Raw genomic sequence first — 21,742 nt, 5'->3', positions numbered from 1 at the left:
CACCTGCAGACAGAATCTGCTGATATGGTATTTGCCTTTTATGAAACCCATGGGTCACGGTGCCCGTGATGATGTATGGTACGTAATGGAGAGGGCTTGTACAATTACTCGCACAAAATTTCGCACAATTCTCTGACATGACTTATGCCTAAATATCACCCTTTTCATTTGGGAGTTGATCAGGCACACACAGGAAACCTTCAGAACTATAGGTAGAACATCACAGAACATTTGCCCTTGGAAGATCAAGTTGTCCACCCAGGACAGACTCAAGTATTCATTGAACACCTCTGATAGTGATTTGAATAATATTCATCCACTGGAGAAGCCCGCAGTGATAGGGGTTCCAGCCTTCCCAGTCTTTCACTCATCTGAATCTACAGCTACAGCTTTCTAGGTGTTCACACCACTCTAGCTTAATTTTTGCAGGCACTGCTTCCTGTGCTACTCTCACTGGTCATGGGAGGTAGAATCATAGAATGTCTCAAGTTGGAAGAGATGCATAGGGATCAAGTCCTTCTTCTCCAAGGAGAAGGAAGATTAAGCCATATGACCAAGGATGCCGTCCAGAAGCTCCTTGAACTCTGTCAGGCTTGGTGCTGTGACCACTTTCCTGAGGATCATGTTCCCTTGACTGACCATCCTTTGGGTAAAGAACCTTTTCCTGATGTCCCATCTGAATTTTCCCAAGGTAGCTCCATTCCATTTTCTTTTGTCCTGTCATTGGTCCCATAAAGCAGACCAGCACATCCCCTCCACTGCCCTTCTTGAGGAAGGCATGGGTTGAGATGGGGTCACTGCTCAGCAATGAGGTCACCCCTCCACCTTCTCTTATCCAAAATGAACAACTCATCAACTCCTCAAAAGTCTTGACCTCAAGACCTTTCACCATCTTCATCACCCTCCTCTGGACACTGGGCCCAAAACTGGCTCCCAAAACTGTCCCGGCACTCCAGGTGAGGCCACGCCAGCGCAGAGCAGAGTGGGACAATTCCCCTCCCTTGCCCGACTGGCAATACTGGGCCTGATGAACCCCAGGACATGGTTGGCTACTTTGGCTGCTGGGGCACTGTTGACTCATATTCAACTTGTCATCAAGATGAATTACTTCATTTTTTGTTCCAAGGGTTTTTAACTTCAGTATGTCCATTCCCAGTTTTCAAAAGTCTGATGGGATGGTTTCACTTTATACTGTGAAATATGGGTAGGACTCCATTGGAATTTAATAATTTGTCTAAATTCATCTTGCCTCACAAGGTTACAGCAGGAACTTTGTCTTCTAACAGCTTGTTTCAACACATACTCTATAACCAAAAATGAAATGCATGCCCTGAGAAAGGCTGCAAGAGAGCTAAAAGGGGTATTTTTTTACATGTACTCCGTAAAGAGAAAATATTCCGAACAACTCTCTCCCATTCAAGCCTCATATTTGCACATATGGGAAACAGGGTCAAGAGGTACACTCTGTCCCTCTGGAAATATTTATGGAAAAAAAAGTATCTCAGCACACAAACAATGCTGTATCCTGGAGAGTACAGTACAATGCTACATCTTAGAGAGAGATACAACTCTGTTATGCACCAAGCACTGAACCTTGGCTAAAAGCTGAAAAACAATCTTTTCCATATGTATCTTGTCTACCCCAAGAGTTTAAACAGCCTACTTCAGGGTTACTTTCCAGTCACACATCTGGAAAGGGAAAAATACAGTAGCACAGCAGCCAGAAACATTGTACTTTGAGTCTTTCTCTTCCTTTTCTTCATTGGCATATCTTACTTTCCCAGAAATTGCTTTCTTCTTTATTGAAAAAGAGATGCGCAATTCCAAATTGGAATTGGCACCACTTAAAAAGCAATATTCAACTCATCTGGAAGTATTTAAAATGAACTTACTGTAAAATGTCAGTGGAATCTCTTTGAAGGTACTGTCACGAACAAACTATAAAAACAGAAAAGAAATTTATTTAAAATTTTAAAAAAGTAGCATTTGCCTTACAGTTTCCTAGTGAGTGTGGGTAGGATTCATTGCTTCATTGACCTAAAAGTTAGGTGATGCTATTTGTCTAGGTTCTCTCATTCATTGTTGAGGGAGAAAGCAATCTCAAGAGGATAGCTGAGATAGACAAGGATGCCTACTTTTCTTCACAGGTTATTGATACTACTGGCTTTAATGACATAAGAATTTAGTCACTCAGTATTTTTTTCAAATAAGTGATTTGTTTTCCAAGAGTGAAAAAGTGAACTAAAGAGAAGATTTGGGCCAATTCACACTTGTTGTTATCCAGATGCAAATATTCTACAATTATTTGGCATTGAAAAACATAACTGTTGAGTGCAGGGTATCATTCATTATTATATTTGGGTAACTGGGAGCTATTGAATGTATTGTCTGCTGAAGAAAGGATCAGAGAATCACTTATGACTTATAATGTGCTCAGTTTCATAGATCCTTCCAGAAAGACAGAGGGATAATTACTGAAAGAATACCTTAATTTGAATGTATTTAATCAACTTCTTCAGTATTGTGAGCAGCTGATCATTTCCAACAGGCAGTTCTGACAAAAAAAGCAGGCACATAAGAGGAAATATACAACTATGTGCATTTTACTTTGATTTACAATGGTCAGGAGATGCAGTCATTCTCAAACACTCACACAAGCTTGTACTTGATATATATTATTCCATATCAGCAGAAAAGGTAGTCCTTGGCTAGTCTTGTCTTTCATATATTTTACTTTCATAACATTTCAAAATCTTGCCAAGGTTTCAAGCAAGGTTCTTCCACAAAATGAACATTGAGGTAAATTTTCTGTTTCAAATTCCACATAGGAATTGTATCTTTAAATTGGTTACCTTTTTAAAGTTATTGCAGTTGCTAAGCATGTAAACATTTAAAAGAGTGGGTACAAATTTCACAAAATAATACTCACCTGCTGGATATAGGAGTTTGTCAATGACATGAATGACACCATTTGTTGCCATGAGATCGGATTCTCTTGATTTCAGTTCATTAACCAGAAGAGTATCATTCACCTGGTAAAGGATCAAAAAGAACCCAAGTTATCAGGGACATTAGAAAACAACCCCAAACCCCATTATAACATTTGGAGAAATGCATGCCATTCTATAATGTGGATAGACATGGAATATCATATCTCTGTTACAAGGCTGTAGCAGGGAGACATTTTCTATACTTAACTGTTTTCAAGTAGAGTTTGCCTCCTTGGATGGTTTTAAGAATATTTGTTACACCAGGCTCAAAGCCACTTCCAATGAAAACTCCTTGTGTCAAGTGGTAAAGAAGAATGTTCCTGAGAGCATTTTTGTCTCCTATGTAAAAATAAAAAAGTAAGAATAAAATTAAATGGTAGGGGATTGTTCTTTGTGGGAATGCTAAGGATTCACATAGACTTCAGCTAGAACGAAACATAATATGTATGGAAGTACCATTAACACATACAATTTGAATTTGTAAGAATGATGACAAAGGGAAAAGCCCAACTACACGACAAAAAGGTACGCAGAATATAATCACAAAGATCCTATGAGAAGTATACAAAAGAACATAAAAGGGGTCAATGGAGTAATTAGCAGTGCTGAATTTGTCTGTTTTTATAGAGGACAGAAGCAGCTTGGAGAAGTCAGGCAAGGGGAAACCACCCTGTTTTAAGGAAAATTTACATATTTCAAAGTTTGACATTCCTTTGTGGGATGAAAAGAAAAAAAATCCAATATTTTCAAGACTGTCTTAAAAAAATGTATTCTCTAGCTCAAGTTAATATCCTGATAGGGCTGTCTGAGTCTATGGAGGTTGAGACTCATAGGATGGGCTGCAGAAAACTGTAACATGCCCAGGAGACAGGGTATCAAGCAGAGAAACTTTAAAACACATCTGTTTGCCATTACATGGAATATTGGCCATTAATACTAGAATTACATGCTGATAGTAGTTGTTATAAGGAGTTCCAGCCTTGGTGAAACTGCAATGGGAATCTTGTCTGGTCATATTCTTTTCCTGATGTCTCTTTCAGTGAAAATTTTCTGGTTTTTCCTTGTGCTTTGCTCTGATCACTGACACTACTGAAATTTACTTCACTACTGAAATGCAATTAATTGTCTTCTTCTTCCTAGTAAAATTAGCACTGATATTTTGTCACTGGGCCATTCATAGGTAGCATTAAGTTCCATAAAAAGCCTAAGAATGGCCACTCCAAAGATTTTTGCAAAAACTATTAGATTACTTTTGTAACTATGCCACTATAGTTACTGGTTAAAATAATCCTTGGTTTGTATCTTTCTTATAGATAAAAAAAAATTATGAGGGCTAAAGAAAGCTCTAAGCAACTGAGTCACAACGATAGGAAAAAAATGGTGCATAAAGCCCCTTGAAATGCAGAAGGGCAAATGAAATTGTCTTGTTAACTACAGAATCAGTTAACAAGAATTATTCCAATATGGCATTGGCCTTGGACAACTTCAAGTTCTGAATTGAAGGCAAAAATAATGGAAGGAAGCAACACTATGGAATAAGATATTGAGGAGTGAAATTTAAATTTAAAAGTCAGGTTGGAGTTTTTCTCCAAAAAGACATTTTCTCTATGCCCCAGAAGGAAATAATTAAGTGGATTCCTATGACCTACTCTATGCAAAAGGTAAACTGCTTCAGCAGACAGCTTTTGTGTGAGAGGTGCATTAGTCTCCTTTCCAATAAATTTTAATTTGCTCGTAATTCCAGGGTTTTTTCGACACTTACTTATCAGTATGTCCTTGTCATCGTCAGTCAAACCTTTAAAGGCCTCATTAGTTGGGACAAACAGAGTCCACTGTCCAGGCCGTGACAGAACATCATCCAAATCTGCAGCTTTCACCAGACTGAGGAAAACGCTGTTTACACCAAACAGACAAACCACAAATACATTGTGTTGAAATGTGGTATAATTGGGTCGAGGTACATCAGGTACATAGTTCTCCCATTTTTATTTCCAACAGTGTTTCAATTTGCAAACACTTTCACTGTTTCCCAGAAATAAAGATAGTGGAAGAGGAAAATGAGGAGAGGAAAAAAAAATGGAAAAGGCAGTCTTAAAAGTAGCAGACAGAGGAAAAGCTATTTGAAAAAAAAAATAACTGCAGCTGGGATCAGAGGAGAATTTGTCAAGTACAAATGCTTGCAGATCAAACAGATAAAAGGAGGATGCAAAGGATTGCTCTTGCTTTAGGAGTATTGAGATTCATGCAGAAAAAGGACAGAAATAAGTACTGGAAAGGTATGTAATCCCGCTGCACCCATATGGAATTGTATCACTCATTAATTAAAACTCCAGAGTCCATCGCATTTATAGCTCTGGATGTATCACTCAATTCCTTCTGTCCTTTTACTCCTCTCATTCTAGTGTCTTATAACCCTTTGTGCCATAAAAAAGCATTCTAGCATAGAGTGTGGAAGCCTTTTCAGCATGCAGCTGGAGAACATTTTTCTTCCCCCACATTTCTTTTCCTTTTATGTTATTTGTGTAGTTAATAAACCCTTCTCTGCCATCCCTGCTCTCAAAGACCCAACAACTCACATGTTCACAGTCCAAAACGTTTTCTCAAACCAGCTGTGCTGTATATACCTCTGCAGGAAAATCTCAGTTCTGTCAGTGTTGCTACTCACCTAAAACGCTTATCATTTCTCAGCATTTCATGCAAAGTCTTTTCTGCTGGATTGATGATCTGTCTGAAAATGTGAATAAAACCATTTCTTCCTTCTTTGCTTCCTCTGACCATGCATGAATTTTCAATACATACAGCCTTATTGAAAGAGAGAGAAATGTAGATGTTTACACAATGTTAAAAATAACAACCATATTTCCTACAGTCAAATTGTGTGCTCTTCCCAGGAAATTTGGCATTGCTTGAGTAAGCAGAAATAGCAAAATCTAAAATAAAACAGAATGGTGCAAATATTTGAACACTTGATTTGTGTGTGTGTGTGTTTTTCCCTTGAGAATGTTCTTAATTAGTTTTAAAAACGAGCTTTAAAAATTTGTAACTAACTAAGCACCCACTTGGAAATTCTGTTGCATTTTCCCAGAGTTCTCCATGCAAAAAAAGCTCAGATTGAGAAAGATCAGATTTTAAATTTTTGCTATCTTAAAAGTTGAAGAATTTTTTGCTAGAAAGTCATAATGGTAAATGTTGGGGGTTTCATTCAGTTTTGCCTTTCATTAACTTCCATTTCATAGTTGGATGCATATTTTTAGAAAGACTCATTCACTTACTGTGCGATACACAAACACTCTAAGTAGTTTTCCTCCAATTGTTTCCAGCTCTTGTCCGTTGTACAGTTCATTGAGCCCAACTTTCACTTTTATAATGTGATTCTGCAGGATTGTCTTAAGAAGACGTTGATCCAGCCCTAAGGTGTCATCTACAAAGCAAATTAGATATTAATGTATACTAATTTATATATGGAATTTTTATTCAAGTATAGTTAAAAGAATCTGGAAATACTGAATCTTTCTTGGAAATGCTTGAGTTAAAACATGGACGAGTCTGTGTATGCAGAAGACAAATTGTTTTGATCATTCCTCAAATTCAGTCAAGAACTTTTGACACAGCCATGATTAATTACTAAAACTAATATGTCTGATGATTTATAGGTGGGCCTGATCCATCTTCTGAATTACTACTACATTTTGTATTAGAACTAGTCCTTTCCACATGTGCACCTAAAATCTATCCAAATTTGCTTCCTTAGTAATAAGACTACACTCTAATTCTTTGAGAAAAGGCAAGATATTCAGGTGGTCACCTCCGCAAATATACAAACACCTGTTTTATGGCATATTTATATCTGTTTCTCTCTGCTTTGATGTACTAAGAAATAATAACTTTCTTGTATTTCCTGGGTTTAACTGGGATAGAGTCAAATTTCCTCCTAGCAGGTCCTACAGTGCCGTGTCTTGGCTTTAGTATGACCATAATGTTGATAACATTCTGGTATTTTGGTTGTTGTTGAGCAGTGCTCACCTTAAGCCAAGGACATCTCAGTGCCTTGTGCTCTGTGAGTGGCCAGTGCATGAGAGGCTGGAAGGATCATGTCCAGGACAGGTGAATCAAATTTGCCAGAGGGATATTCCATACCTCAGAATGTTGTGCTCAGTATATAAACTGGGGGAATCTGGCTGGAAGGTGTCAGTCAATGGCTGCACATAACTCAGGGTAATTGTATCATGCATCACCTTTTTCTCTTAGGCTTTAATAATACTTTAAAAATTATTATTATTATTATTATTATTATTATTATTATTATTATTATTATTATTTTACTTTGTTAAAGTTATCAAATTGTTCTTATTTAAGCCTATGAGGTTTTATTACATTTTTTTCCCCTGTTTCTCCTCCCCATCCCAGAGTGGGGGAAAGAGGGGAGTGATCAAGTGGATGTGTGGTACTTAGCTGTTGGCTGGAATGAAACTACTGCATAAATTTTCTGAGAATAAATAAGTTTTGAATCTAGTGGAAGTAATATAAGACTAAGGAAACTGGCAGTTTATTGATACCTTTCCATTCCTAAAATCTTTCTGTGTATATTTTGTATCCTATTTTAGTGCTACTATTTCCATTAGCAAACGATATGGGTGAAAACAAACTCTGCAGCCTGGTGTAAAGGCTTGTTTTGTATTTCTACAAGGTATGTAATTTGAAAGGATGCAGTCATTCTATTTATCTATGATGCTTTTGCAGTGAGACTTAGAACAAGTACTGGGGGTTATTTGGAGAACTGTCAGGGTAGCATACATACTTGCTTATTTTGACAATCTTTTAGGGGACTAACCTGAGAAAGCACCATTCAGAGGTGCCAGGAGAGTGTATTGGCCTTCTGGCCTTAGAGAAGATGCCAGCCCTAGCTGTGCCACCAGGTCCGTAAATGTAGTCTGCTGAGCACCCCCAAGCTCAATGACTTGTTTGGCTGCAAATAAAGAATTAAGAAAAGGTATTTTAACACACAATATCTTCCTATTCCTGATTTGGATTCTCCATGCTTATCCAGAACTATATATCTGAGGGAATCTGGGTAAGGTTATTGAAAATATCTTCAGCGCAACAAGTTTTCCATACACATCACTGACCAGAGTCAGGAATTAGCACTTGATCAATGAGGTGGATAACGCCATTGCTTCTCACAATATCTTTGCGTTTCACCATTTTCACTCCATTCACAGTCAGACTTTCACCATCACAACCAACTTCAACAGTGTTTCCTTCCAACGTTTCATAGACAGCTCCACCTGTGATGGCTTCAGAGCACTGGAGAGTATTTAATATATGGAACTTCACAAGAGCTGCAGAGAAAAGAGCAGGAATTTAATAGATGTAGATGTTTGGATGCATATACATATACGTATAATTTACATATACTATTTTTAATTAATTTCACTCACAGATACTTTATTTAAATTTGATGATACTGTAGGCCTCTAAATCACATTTTTGATCTAAACTATTTGGCATCCCTTATATTATTAAAAATATATTGGTTATGCTACGGTCTGCTGGTCACTGCACATGATATGCTCCAAAAGCACAAAACCCCGTAGGCTATGCAAAGGCATGAGAGAATTTCATATTCAGATAGCCCTGAAATTCTAGGGACAGGAATGTCTATCAGACCTATGCAGCTGAACTATTGGAAAGTCAATGTGCCTATATATTTTCACATTGAATATATTATATTTAGACTGTTATGGAAATTAAGTTTTCAATGACTTTCTATCCTTAGGCAAGTGGAAAAATTAGAGACAGAAGAAATAACTCCTCCTACACACATGAAAGTAGCGGTGCTTGATTCCAGAGCTATAAGAATAATGTATTTTCTGCCTCCTGATCAACTCATACATATTTCTCATTTGCAAAAAAGTTTAAATACCTTCAGAGGCCACCTTGTCACCCATGATTCTTTCTAAAACTCCCCTTGGAAGTTTCTCAAAAGCTTCATTAGTAGGAGCAAAGATTGTGTAATGACCAGGTCTTCCAAGAATATCCATGACACCTGATGTAATGGCAGGAGCCTAAAATATAATTTTTTCTTTTAATGCTGATTATTTGAAATATTACCAAAATACATTATCTGTCTAATTTTACCTCATGCCTGCAGATACTTGGATGCTAGACTGAGATCAGTGTTTTAAAAAGATAGATAATGAATGTTACAGAAAGATGAAAAAAATAATCGACAGAGGAATTTGTTTAAACTGAAAACCAGAAAGTATTGGTTTTTAGATCAAGTTTTTTTAAAGATATTAAATATTGTGGTTGCCTGTAACTGTCACGAACTGGATTTGAGGGATTCAGAGGATCTTCTCCACCTTTATGCCTCTCCATTTAAAATACCTTTTTGTATTTATTAAGGAGATGGAAGATGGAAAAGGACAACAATTATCTGCAAACCAATGGCATATTTTTTAAAATATGCAGCATGAAATCCCATTACACTGTGCAAACACATTTTTCAGAAGATGGAAAAATTAGAAACTTGGACAATTTTTAATCATGCTTCCTCTATGCAAGAAAAATCATTCTTATGTGCATCTACTGACTCTATGAGTTGGGTTCTGAAATTTATTTGGTGTCTTTACCATTTTTTATTATCCATTTTGAAATTGTTCTTATTTATCTAGCACCAGACTCTGTAACTTCATGCTCACATTTCATTTTCTCAGTGCTTGAAGAGAAGACACTTTTTAGGTACAAGGACATATTTTGTCCTATTGTTGTTGCCTTTTTAAATAGCTAGGTTTTCAATATTACCTGAAGCTCCTAATTTAATTTATTTTTTCTCTCTTACTGAACTAACACCTCTTACTTCCAGGTATCGTAAACAAAGAAAAAAGGAATAAAAAAAAACCCTCCTTAAATAAACAGAGAAGAGTTTTTATTTTTGTCCACTTACTCTAAATGATGAAAGCTCATCTTCGAATTCAATGAAATCTTGAATGGTATTTGCAACAGAAGTCAGGACACGATCAATGACATGAACAACACCATTGGTAGCAATTTGGTTGCCATGGATGATCCTGGCACAGTTAACAGTGACAACCTATATTTGAAGAATCAAGTAGTAGAAGATTGAACACTAATTTGATCACAATCTTGGAACCTGACTCTCACAGACTGGCAATGTAGGTACTGTAAATTGTGTATTCACTGTTGTAATTCCAATTGGTTTTTTTCAAAATTTGAAGTAAAGCCTTGTAAGATTTGAAAGTTTGACTAAGCTTCTGGAAAGATAGCAGCAGATTTATTCAGGTTACATTGACTTCATATTCATGTTTAATTTCTTACTGCAATTATTCTGATTTCTTATCTGGCTAATATGTTGATTGTACTGGTTCTTTTTAGCAATAAAACCTGTAGACAAACAAACATTTTGATGCATTTAAGATGACAAAGATGAGTGACTTAACTGGGAGTTTTCTAGCATTTATAATTTTTTTTTGCCTAGGCAAATAATGGATGTGTGTTTCCTACAACATTCAATGCTCCTTCCATGGACTCAAATTCAAATAACAGATCTGCTTTAATATTATTTAGCAAAACTATAAAAATTAATAGTAGATTTTGCTGTCAAATTTATTATGATCTTGTATTTTGACCAACAAAGCCTTTGTCTATTATGAAGAAAGTTCATTTTCATTTGCACTTTGATTTCAAAACATCACAATCTTTACTCATCCTTTCTTAGTGATTAGTCTACAGAGCAGTCAAAAATTCTACGAGAGAATATTTATTTTTCTTAGTGGCAACTGACTTGGTGGATAGTAAACTTTTGATAATATATTTTCTTAGTTATATAAGGAAATAAAGGCATCAAATAAATAAATGTATTAGGGGGAAAAAAAGAGAATAGACTTACCCCATTGGGATAATGGTTAATAAACAATTTCTGGCCATTATACATAGACACCAGGGTCATGCCATTCTTAAGATCTTTTGTCAACATGCGCTTGTTTAACATGTGGTGGTGGAGAGAATTATACAGTTCAATATTTACATTGTCAACCAAATTCCTGTGGGTTTCCTGAAGAAGAAAAGGAATTTAATTAATTACAAGCCTCGAAACCTCCTGCCACTCAGAAAGATGTATGTATTGTTTTACCTTAGTATATGCTTTCAACATATACTCAGCATCTGTTAGGGAGGACAACTTTGATGCCTATAAATCTGGCTCTACTTAAATGATCTTTAAGTCTGATTTGCTCACAAATGGAAGATGAGTCTTCATCACAGTCAGATCATTGGAGGATCTTTAATTCAATGTTTATTCAACTAAAATCATTATTAAAAAATGGACATCTGAATTTCTGACAGTGTACAGTCATACATCATGCAGCTGCTGGAATTCCTAGGAGTTTCCCTGAAACTATGTTAAATAAATTAACAATACTAATATGTGTCATGCAAGTGCTTAAGTAAGAAGCAACTACAGTTACTTAGTATTCCTGAAAGTAAACCCAGCTTCTCTAGCTTCAGAAATCTACATTAAACATGCAGATTATTTCATTATTACCTGTATTATGTCCCTCTATGTCTAAAACTTGACATTGTTTCCAATCTAATTTATCCCACACTAGCTGCTTCAGCTAAAATGTTTAACTCACGCACATGCACACAGACACACACACTTACTGAATCTAACTGGTCCCAGGCTTCATTGCTTGGTGCAAAGAAAGTGAATGATCCTCGTCCCTCAATCTCCTCTCTCAGCTTTGACATGTCAGAGTAGCGCTGTGTGGTGGTAGCTCCCACAATACCAAGCGTACCATATACATGATCAATTGGAGCAACTAAAATAAACACAAGGAAAGAACACTGTAAACTCTTCAATTTATCACAATCAAATTTTCTTTCTGTCTTTTGGATGTGTAATAGTTCTGAAACTGTTTAAGTCAGAGTTAAACAATATGTTTAGGGTTAAAATTTTCATTGTCAAAATACTCAAAAATCATCTAAGCACATCTGCTTGCTGCTGCTTTTTGTGATTTTCTTAATGAAAAATTAGATCAAACAATACTGAATATTGTAAAGTTTCCTTTAGAAGATCTGTTGTATTTTGTATCAACCCAACATGAAGGACAGAGGCTATCCCACAAAAATTTCAGTGGAGTGGGTCTCATTAAGTCACAATGGACCAGAATTCTTTTTGTGAGGCCTCTTACTCTTCTTCCAGGGTCTGGTTTATGCATATACTGATTTATGCAGAGAGTAAGAATGGCCATAGTCTCACAGTTAAAACATGGCTACATGAGAACAGCATTCATCTCTCCTAATTTTAGGCATCTAGAAGTGAGATATTTGCATACAATCTAATAGTTTTTCACTCTTTTTATGGTTATTGAGAAGAACAGGCGATTCTAATGTGTGACTGATCTATCTCATCCTAATGACAGCATCTGAAGGGAGATCAATTTATCTGAACAAACTGAACTCTGCATTATTGAACACAGAAGGATTATCTCAGTTGCAGGGATCAAAAACTATGAAATGTATTCCTTCCCATACTACTCTTTTCTGCTACAATTAGTTTTATCTTTACAAAGCAGAATAGCATAAATAGGAGAGATGAAGAATTTCTGTCTTCATTTTCACTCTTTCTTTGATAAAGGCTATAAGACTCTTTAGGTAAATTAGATTCAAGTTTTTCAGAAAAAGGAAAATACAAAATTTAGATATGCTCCACCCTGGGTCCTGGCTTTCTGACCACACCGGTACGCTCCAGACTAGTCTTGGATTTGATGGAAATAGGAATTAAAGCTCTTCTTTGGCAGCTTTGGGAACTGAAGACACTATGATTTCTCACCAATCCAGAATCTGGAAGGACCTGGGAAATTCAACCTAAACTTTATGATCAAATTCAGTGCTAGCTAATTTTTAATTGTGCTTACTGCATGCAAATGAAGCTGTGCATTCTTAGGCAGTACTTCTTAAAAAGAGGCAATCATTTCTCATGCTGATCACCTTTGAAACTCTGCTGTAATTTTAATTCTTTCCATATGCCAACTTATCTATAAGAAAATAAGCTTGTACCTGCAGGACATCCTCTTGTACCATCCATCTTCATATAACCAGGACAGCACTCATATAAGACAGTTCTGTGGATTCAGATAAAAGCACCATTAAATAATATGTAGGAGAAATAAACTAATTTTTGCTAAGTCTAATTTTATTTCTATTATCAATTTTTCATTGCTAGCACATACTCTCCAGCATTTCAGCCTTTTTTTGTCATTCAACCCTTTTTGTATTGATTACAAATTGGTCATATTTTACTGAATGTAAAGTTTTTGAATTTAAAGAATGACTGACATCATTAAAATAAAATCCTGGTCAAAGGGTTGTGAAGGAAAAAGACAAATTTAAATTAACAGAATAGAAATTAAAGTGACAGAACTACATGAGGTTACATACATACTGGTTATAGGAATTGACAAGTGTTTCAGAGAAGGTCCTGTGCATTGTATGGAGATAAAAAGTGGGATAAGAGAGCCTCTGTTTTCCAAGGAAGAATTTGAAGAAGCTCAGGAATGAGGGAGAGAACTAATTAAGAACAGACATAAAACTGGTTACAGGCAAGGAAGTCACTAAAAACTGGATGGATGGACTCAAGGGAAAGTTCAAGGTAAATGTAGTAAGGATGAAAACCAGAATACAAGAAACCAAATCCAGGGTTTAAAAAGTTTGTCATCAGAGCACACAGAGACTTAAGCATTGCCAAGGGCCAGGAAATGTTATATAAAAACACTCTAATTCTCAAATACACATAAGCTACACATAACAGCAAAACAGGGCTGAATGATGATTCGATAATATAATGTTCATTTTAACATTGTGTTTCTTATAAGATATAATGCCTTCTTAATTTTAAACAGAAATAAGATTTCTACCATTGACCCGTTTGAAAAATCCTCCTCTTTTACGGAAAATGCAAATTCACTAAAGTTATTACTGAAGTAATTTTGGCTCCTTGGAAGAAATTTAATACATTAAACTTCAGATATTATTTTTCAAATTATCTTACACTGTACAGTATATGGTACACCATAATGACATTACTGTTTTACACAATGTATTTATTTTTATAGATGTGGCTGATGTTGGCAATTCAAAAGTTCTGAACACGCATTCCTTGAAGCTTTTTACTGGGCCCTTAACCACTACAGTTCATTTTTAATTTGTAGAATCTTTGGTGGCAGCTGAGTACATTTTTCTCATGTTTCATAATTTAAAGCTGACAAAAAGTTAATCACAACCACATTAAAATGAACAGCTTATTCAAATGAAAAGTTGGCCTTAATATCTTCAACATCCAAACTACTTAAAGAGATTTTAAAATAAAGTAGACTGGAAGAAAAATAATAATAAACAGCATGACTGGAAAAGTGAGGATTATCATTCCATAAAAGAGAGCAATCTGATAGAGGTGGTGAAAATGATTTCTTTTTTAAACACAGTCTTTTATTTCTCTGTGCTATGAAAATATTTTTTATCCATTCCTTCACAGGCATATATGTACATGACATATTCACCCTTCTGCCATACGCATATTTTCAACTGAGAAGCCATATATTGAAAGTATTTTTATAGTTCTTTTAGTACATCTCTTCCTTTAAAGCAATTCATTAAAGGCTGTGTCTTAGGAATGCATGGATAGCATGGGCTATTGATTTTTAATCTAATGATAAACCTTTTACTCTTAGTCCTTCTTGCATCCTTGCCAGAAGCTAATAATAAAAACATAATAATCTGATTATCTGTTAAAAAAAAAGTGTAGCAAAATAGGAATTAAAATGTTCTCCTAGCTGTGTGAACTGCTTTGTCATGAGAAAATATTTTTTCCTCCCTTGGAATAGAAAATATTTCCCCCTCATCCCATGGGATGCCATGAAAGATTGCAGTTTAATTAGAAAGAGGCAGCTGAGTTATAAGCATAGATTAAGATATGGCAAGATAATCCTCATACTACATCCAACAATGATACAATTAATAAAAGACAGAAAATTGGCTGAAGAATATAGGTAAGAAGAAAATGCTTCTTCAGCCAAGCATTACAAGATCAGTGACTTTTTTACCACGTATCTTGTTATGCACAGCCCAGGCTCCTTTTCAGTTAGCAAGTTCCTACTTACATTATTCATATTCCCTTACAGTTTTCTGCAGTTAGAAGGTTCTTATGTAGGAAAGATGGGATGGGAGAAAAGAGGTTTGTATGGAACATCGTCCCACAATAAAGTCAGAACCAGATAAAATTTGGTGCAAGATGCAGTTCGCCAGTACAACCTGTGTGTAGGCAGAGCACACAGGGGAAATGCCACCTCAGACCAGACCAGAAATTATCCTCATATGTATCCCTACTAGTTCAGTATAAGCCTGTGGCCAAAAGAAGAAAGAAATCAATTATTCAGCTAAGAAACCAATGATGCATTCTTGAGGTTTTGGTGGGGTTCATTTCTTTGTCTTTGTTGGTTTTAATTTTTTTTTGTTGTTGTTGTTTTTAGTTTTGTTTTGTTTGTTTTTTGATTTTTTTGTGTTTTTTTTTTTTAAGTACAATATTGTCCTGACCTCATCCAAAGGAGTATATTCCAAAGGAAAAAGACAGAACAGCACTACCTTAATCCTTGTTATTCTTGGCTAATAGAGCCAGTTTTCAGTTTATTCAAATCAGGTCTGTGACTCATCTGTTTCTACTTCTTGCTGGCATGGAGATAAAATACTGCTGAGAAACATTTTGTGGAAATGATTTGTTCCAACAGTGGAAAGATTTTGTTCCAACAAATGCTGATTTAGGAAATTTGTATGTTACACTTCCATTGTAAATGGGAATTGCACATAATAAAAACTTTCAACATTTTCTAGACATAAGTTAGGGAGGACTTTTTAACATGGAGATATTGACATGAGATGAGCTGTTGTCCTTTGGATTAGCATTCTTATTGCAGAAGTCTCTTAGTCTTGTTTGCGTTTCTGGGTTTAGCATGCAGAGTATAAAACTCATTAATGGCTAAGACTAGGTTACAACAGATGCTTTATTATAACCACAAAAACCCCTTAAACAATCCTCAGGGGTTCTATGACTCAAGTTATTCTCACACAGATTCTTTTCCTCATCTAGCCCTGCTCTATGAGTGCTTGTACAATGGTAGGGGGTTTAAAATGGAAGGGGAAGAGCAGGTGATAATTTTGTGTACACTGTCATGACCAAACCCACCCAGCTCCACCGCACAATGTCTTCCTCTGGTTGGCTGTATTAAACTTCTTGCAGCCTTGCACAGGATTTGCGAAATATTTTACAACTAACATGCCTTCAAATTCTGGTCATGAGGAGAACAAAGTCTCCAGGTGACTTCAGTTCAATGAGTCTAAACTGCCTATTGCATCAAACTACTTTTCCTAACACATGAAGTTATCCATCACTGCTTCTGAAGCTTTGAAAAGTAATGAATTCCCTCAGATTCATTCTGAGAGCAGACTTTCTTTCATGGGAAGACATGACATCTATCTAGGAATAAAACCACAGAAGTAGGTTGCTTTCCAAAACTGCCTGTGAGAATACTCAAGATCCTCTCTAAGCATTTTCAGGAAATACCTTTCTTCCCAATGTGTCTGCGGTAGAATAAAATTTAGTGCCAAAGTTGTCAGTAGTATGGCAGACTTTACTGACAAGGTGAGGTATTTTGGATGACTTGCAGTGTGCCCAGAGAAGGATAGGGAAGTCAGTATTGCAATGCCATTTGGAGGAGAAGGAAAGATTCTAACATAAACTATAAACAGTTTGTCTGTGAGAAAAGGAGTTTTCTAATAGTACATTTTATTATCTCAGTCAATGGGAGAATAGTTTGGAAGCAGAGCATACTTACGCTTTCTTTCCACAGATGGATTGCTGGTACCAGTTTCTGCAAGTGCTGAAGTACTTCTTTTTTGTTCCCATAATTTGCTGAAGAGCACAGACATTTGGGCTATGGAGGCAGTGAGAAACATTTTAAAAAGAAGTTTTCATACATGAAAAATTTTACACAAAATAGTAGCAAACAGTTTTCTTGTAAGTAAGAAATTAGCATCTGGCTTCACTTCCCAGGACAGATGTGTTTTGAAGTAGCCACAGTGCAAGTTCTTGGGACTGCCCAGCTGGATTCCTTGGCAAGTTTCCCCCCACTGCAGCGGCAGGAGCTTCCTCTTTGTTCTGGTTTGACTCTGTGTGTCTGATGGGCAGTGATCACCAGCTGTGCCCAGGCAAGTCTCGATATCCATTTCTCCCCTCCCCCTGTGAAGTGAATTACCAGCCACTGGGGACTAGTGAGCACCTTGAGGCTCTTTTCATTAAAGTTTTTGTCTTTTACACATCTGTGCAGCTGAAGGTCGTGGGGAGATGGGGAAGAAAAGTGCCTTGTTCTTTATGTAGAAGCAAGCCCTGTCTTCTGTAAATCAATCAGCTATTTTGATTACCAACCATTTTGAGTACCGCAGGCACCTAAATAAACATTCTGGGAATTACTGGGGACCAAAGGGTAAATTGGCATGTAAATAAAAGGAGTCACAGACTTCAGAGGAGGAATACACGTTCCTTAGCATGGTGGTGTACAAAGATGAATTTCTTATGGTCAAATTCCATGGAGCAAGGGCATTTCATCCCTTATTTTTATATTTTTGCAATTAAAAAAATTAATCAGCTCAGAAATTAGAATATATACTTTACATCACTGGGAAGTCAGTGAGCTCCTTTATTTGAAAAGCTAAAGAAAATCTGAAATGTGTGTGTGTCTAGCAGGCAGTGGAAAGATGGTAAACAATTCTTATTCACAGAATGTTTTTTGCTTAAGAAGACTAGAGGAAAATATCTTTAGGCACATGTGTTTTCCTGACACCAGCTGTTAAAATTATTTCCGTGTCTCCAAGCAGCCTGGCTTGTAAGTGTTGCCTTTTGGAAGCCCTGCTGAGAAGCTTGCTGCATGTGGGAACAGAAGTTTCACAAAGGATTCCCAGTATATATTCCCACATTAGAAAACATTTAAATAGAGTTAACGGTTTTCATCAGGATGGAAAAAAGAGAGCAAATACTGTGGATAGCTATCAACTCTGCAAAAGTTTGAAAACACATAAAAAATTTCTGATCTCCCATTACAATACTTAAAAACTGAAATTAATTTTGGTGATTCTGAATCACATTTTATTCATTGAGAAGTGGTGATTTTAGATTTCTTTCCATTTTATGAAGTTTAATAGTATTCTGTCTGCTTTTAAAACTCTGTGTAAATCTTTTCATTCAGAAACAATTCTTGTAAAATGAATTTTAAAAGAAAATTCTGCTTGAAGGACAGTAAAAATTCATAGTGAAAAATCACAGGTAATATGATGCTAGAAGAAAGGGGAGAATAAAGATTAACAAGCTTCCTTTTAAATTAGAAATAAAAGCCAGTTACTTACCCCTGGTCGCGTGCCCTTATTCGACTGTGAGTTAAAATCTTGTCATAGTGAGCAGAAGCAGCTGCTTGTTCAAGAGCAGACAACAAAAAAGGCAAAAAGGTGAATAAGAAAAAGATCTTCATCTTTAGTCCTCTGTTGCTTCTGGCAAGTCTAGAAGAGAGAACTGGCAAAGGGTCTGGAGAGCTGACAATTTATATACATGCTAGAAGGTGGTGGGAGGGAACCAGAGAGAGGATCAACCTGAAACTTTGTACCACCCCCCTTAGAACAGCGAGCAGCTTTTGCTGCCAGCTTCAGTAACCTAAATCAGTACCCTAATTAACCATATAAATAATTTCTTTTAATCCCCAATTGATTAATTTCTTCCTTATTACAGAAGGCATAACATTTTATTCTGCTGACACAACAACAGAGAGAGTTTGAGAAGTTTAGACTTTGACTTATGGTTTAGTATTTATAGCACTGAGGCATCCAGAGGTCATGATCACTGCGTGTGGTTTTATTCAAACTCAGAGGAAGATGTTGTCTGTTCCCATAAGAAGTGCTTTGCTTTCCTTTGTTTTCCATGTCCTCACAGTCATCAGCTATGAGCTGTTTAACTAGTGAAGTTGATGAAAGTTTCAAATACAGTTGCCAATAACCTGAAATAGCATTTTTGTCTTGAGAAAAAAAAAAGCCATATTAACACATATTCTGATTATGAAGTAGTCACTCAGTCAAATGCAGTATTAATTTAAATATTCAATTTAATTCTAATGATAACAAGTACTGTTACATAATGCTTTCATTCAGAGCTTTATGTAATATATGATTACTTATCATATCAAAATCAAAGAGTACCTGGACATTTGCACGTGTACCTTTCTGTACTTATTAGTCAGTCCTTCAAAGCCTCTTGTACAATGGAAAATGTAATGGAAATGGAAAATTTAATTCTGAGTTGTAACTGAGGAAACTGAGGCAGAAGTGACAGGCTCAAGTCTCCTATGAAGGGATAGTGGATAGTCTTAAGGCTCCAGGGGCAGCTGGTGTGTTGACTGCAATCCAGGAGCTTGAAATTTTCATGCCAAGGAAAAAATTCTGCCATTTATATAGATGCATTTGCATAACACTTCATGGTTTCTAAGGTTCAGAGCAGAGACATTTAGTTAAATGGTATGTGGGCTTCTGTTCTATCATGACCTCTATATACCCAACTCGCAAAAAATTCAAGATAGCTCATGGAAGTGTCAGCACCTCTTGATGTACAAGCTCCATGCCTGAAACCTCACTGACAGATCCTCTGATGGAGGTGATGGGTCAACTCTGTGATTTCGTATAACAAGCTTTAGGAGAATATCAGTGCCGTGCTGATATGCTTTTTATTTCTTCCTGGTTTTGCAGCAAGAAATACTCTGAGAAATATCACCTCTTAAGTGCTTAGCTGTGATATTTCAAGCTGCTAATTTGCCTTAGTTGAGTAGTCTTTGCAGTTCTCAAATTAAAGGTGAAAAAACATCAGAAGATACACTGTAAAATTAACTTGAAAAATTTCAGAAAGTCCCAGAACTGTCCCAGTAACTTGTCTTCTCTGGAGTCCCTCCCTCATGTCTAGGATTTCAGCATAGCTCATGTTCTTCTCTTCCACACTTACCATGTAGCACCAAAAAAAAAAAAGTAGCAATTAATGCTGCTGCATGCATTGAGCTCTTGTTTACAGAGCTATCCACGACAGTTAATGATGGAGCAATCTGAGAGGACAACCATTTTTCTTTCCACGGTTTTCCAGTTTTCTGATTACTGACCCTACCTCCTCAAATCTCAGAGAATCCTGTTTCTTCTCTGCATTGAGTAGAGTAGGCTAAAGTCCAACACTTTATAACAAACCTGGTGACATCATTATTCTATATTTAATGAGGTAAGCATTAGAAAAAATAGTAAATGCAGAGGTAAATTAAGCTGCCACCTTACTTTTTTCTTCCTTCTGCTAAATGCTTTGTGCTATTATATTTCCTAAGTGATGTGATGTTGAAGTTCTAATTATAAATCTTAAATATCTAACTATAAAATCGATTAAAACACTGAATGGATTTGAATTATTATCATAGTAATAGGAATAATTATTGCCCACAACAGAAAGAATATATCCAAAGAAATACTTGGAATAAGAACAGAACACGTGTTGCTTTTCATCTTTCAGGACATGCAAATAATGTCAAGAAGCAAAGTCTAAGGTATCTGCTATTTTGAAAAGTTTATTGCATTTCTCTAGAGACCTCTAGTGGAGAGAAATATGCAAAGTCATTTTCTGAAACCTGTGTTAATTGTTCACACTAAGAATTTATTGTATGATAAGCAATTAATTTTATTATTCCTAAAGAGGATTAGTTTACCTATATGATAAAAATTCTTTGTATTAAAGTATTTAGGGTTGTGAATAACTTCTTTTGCATCAAATTGAAGCAACAGAAACGTCTGTCTATTAGCAATTTGTACCCAATCTGTAAAAATGAAATCTCAACATGATAGCAATATGGGTCAAAAGAAGCCAGTAGTAATTCTGGACTTAGTTCTCTCTGGTAGTTTACTGAAGGACTTAACAAAAAGAATCTTGCTCCTGAATCAAAATTGTTTTTGTTTTAAAGTTTAAATTTCATTTGGCACACACTGTCAAATATTTTTTCTCCTCGTATTTCCATCTTTTTTCAATAACTAAACTTATTCTATACATTACTCTATCTTTCCAAGTTTTAGCAACACGAAGGAGTTTGTCAAAATAACTTCAATTATTTTCCCCATGACATCACCCCGTGAGTGTGTGACACAGCATATATATATAAATACATGGGAATTAAATCACAGAAAGTATTGCTAGGTGTAGAGACACGAAGATAGCTCATAGCCATCTGAATTTAGAAGAGAAGAAATGGAGAAAGGAAGAAAGGAAGACTCAAAGTTGTCATTCTGGTGATTCAGAGCTGTAGATACTAATCAATGCTTTGGTTACTTCTATATTGTAAGGAAACATTCATCTTCATATATCCCCAGAAACTGTAAGTATCTGGTTTTAAGCAAATCAACAGGAGCTGTAAAATCAATCTGATCTCTTAGAAAGTGCTATTTTATAGTGAAATTTTGATGGAAGAAGAAATATTCCTAAATTGTAAAATATCATGTGCATACTCCAGTTTCATGATTATGAATTTATTCTATCATTTTTATGCATAATGATTAAATTTAAAGTGCAGTGTTCCTAGATGTTATTCTAGACTCAGATTTAAAGTATCATGTATGCCAATTTG

The 21,742-nt window shown here is 36.0% G+C and overlaps 1 protein-coding gene across 11 annotated transcripts in view; it reads right to left on the bottom strand.

Annotated features, from left to right (window-relative positions):
• Positions 1-18,662, bottom strand: part of POSTN (periostin) — a 30,724-nt gene extending 12,062 nt beyond the window's left edge. For 10 of the 11 annotated variants that reach the window (XM_031056768.1, XM_031056769.1, XM_005420800.2 and 7 more), the window contains exons 1-16: positions 18,462-18,662; positions 16,898-16,996; positions 13,071-13,135; positions 11,673-11,830; positions 10,900-11,064; positions 9,937-10,083; positions 8,914-9,055; positions 8,117-8,329; positions 7,822-7,956; positions 6,263-6,411; positions 5,656-5,792; positions 4,753-4,883; positions 3,199-3,329; positions 2,930-3,032; positions 2,487-2,554; positions 1,893-1,938 (exon numbers count right to left, since the gene is read on the bottom strand). In XM_031056768.1, coding sequence (XP_030912628.1) covers positions 1,893-1,938; positions 2,487-2,554; positions 2,930-3,032; positions 3,199-3,329; positions 4,753-4,883; positions 5,656-5,792; positions 6,263-6,411; positions 7,822-7,956; positions 8,117-8,329; positions 8,914-9,055; positions 9,937-10,083; positions 10,900-11,064; positions 11,673-11,830; positions 13,071-13,135; positions 16,898-16,996; positions 18,462-18,583 — 2,011 coding nt within the window. In that variant the 5' untranslated portion in view covers positions 18,584-18,662. The remainder of the gene's footprint in view (positions 1-1,892; positions 1,939-2,486; positions 2,555-2,929; positions 3,033-3,198; positions 3,330-4,752; positions 4,884-5,655; positions 5,793-6,262; positions 6,412-7,821; positions 7,957-8,116; positions 8,330-8,913; positions 9,056-9,936; positions 10,084-10,899; positions 11,065-11,672; positions 11,831-13,070; positions 13,136-16,897; positions 16,997-18,461) is intronic. The other variant, XM_014306918.2, reaches the window with a different exon arrangement.
• Positions 18,663-21,742: the final 3,080 nt, after the last annotated feature.

This window comes from Geospiza fortis, unplaced genomic scaffold (genome assembly GCF_000277835.1).
Source record: "Geospiza fortis unplaced genomic scaffold, GeoFor_1.0 scaffold194, whole genome shotgun sequence".
Lineage (NCBI taxonomy): Eukaryota > Metazoa > Chordata > Aves > Passeriformes > Thraupidae > Geospiza > Geospiza fortis.
Note: the sequence above shows the minus strand (reverse complement) of the source record. Positions and strands in the feature narration are given on the sequence as shown.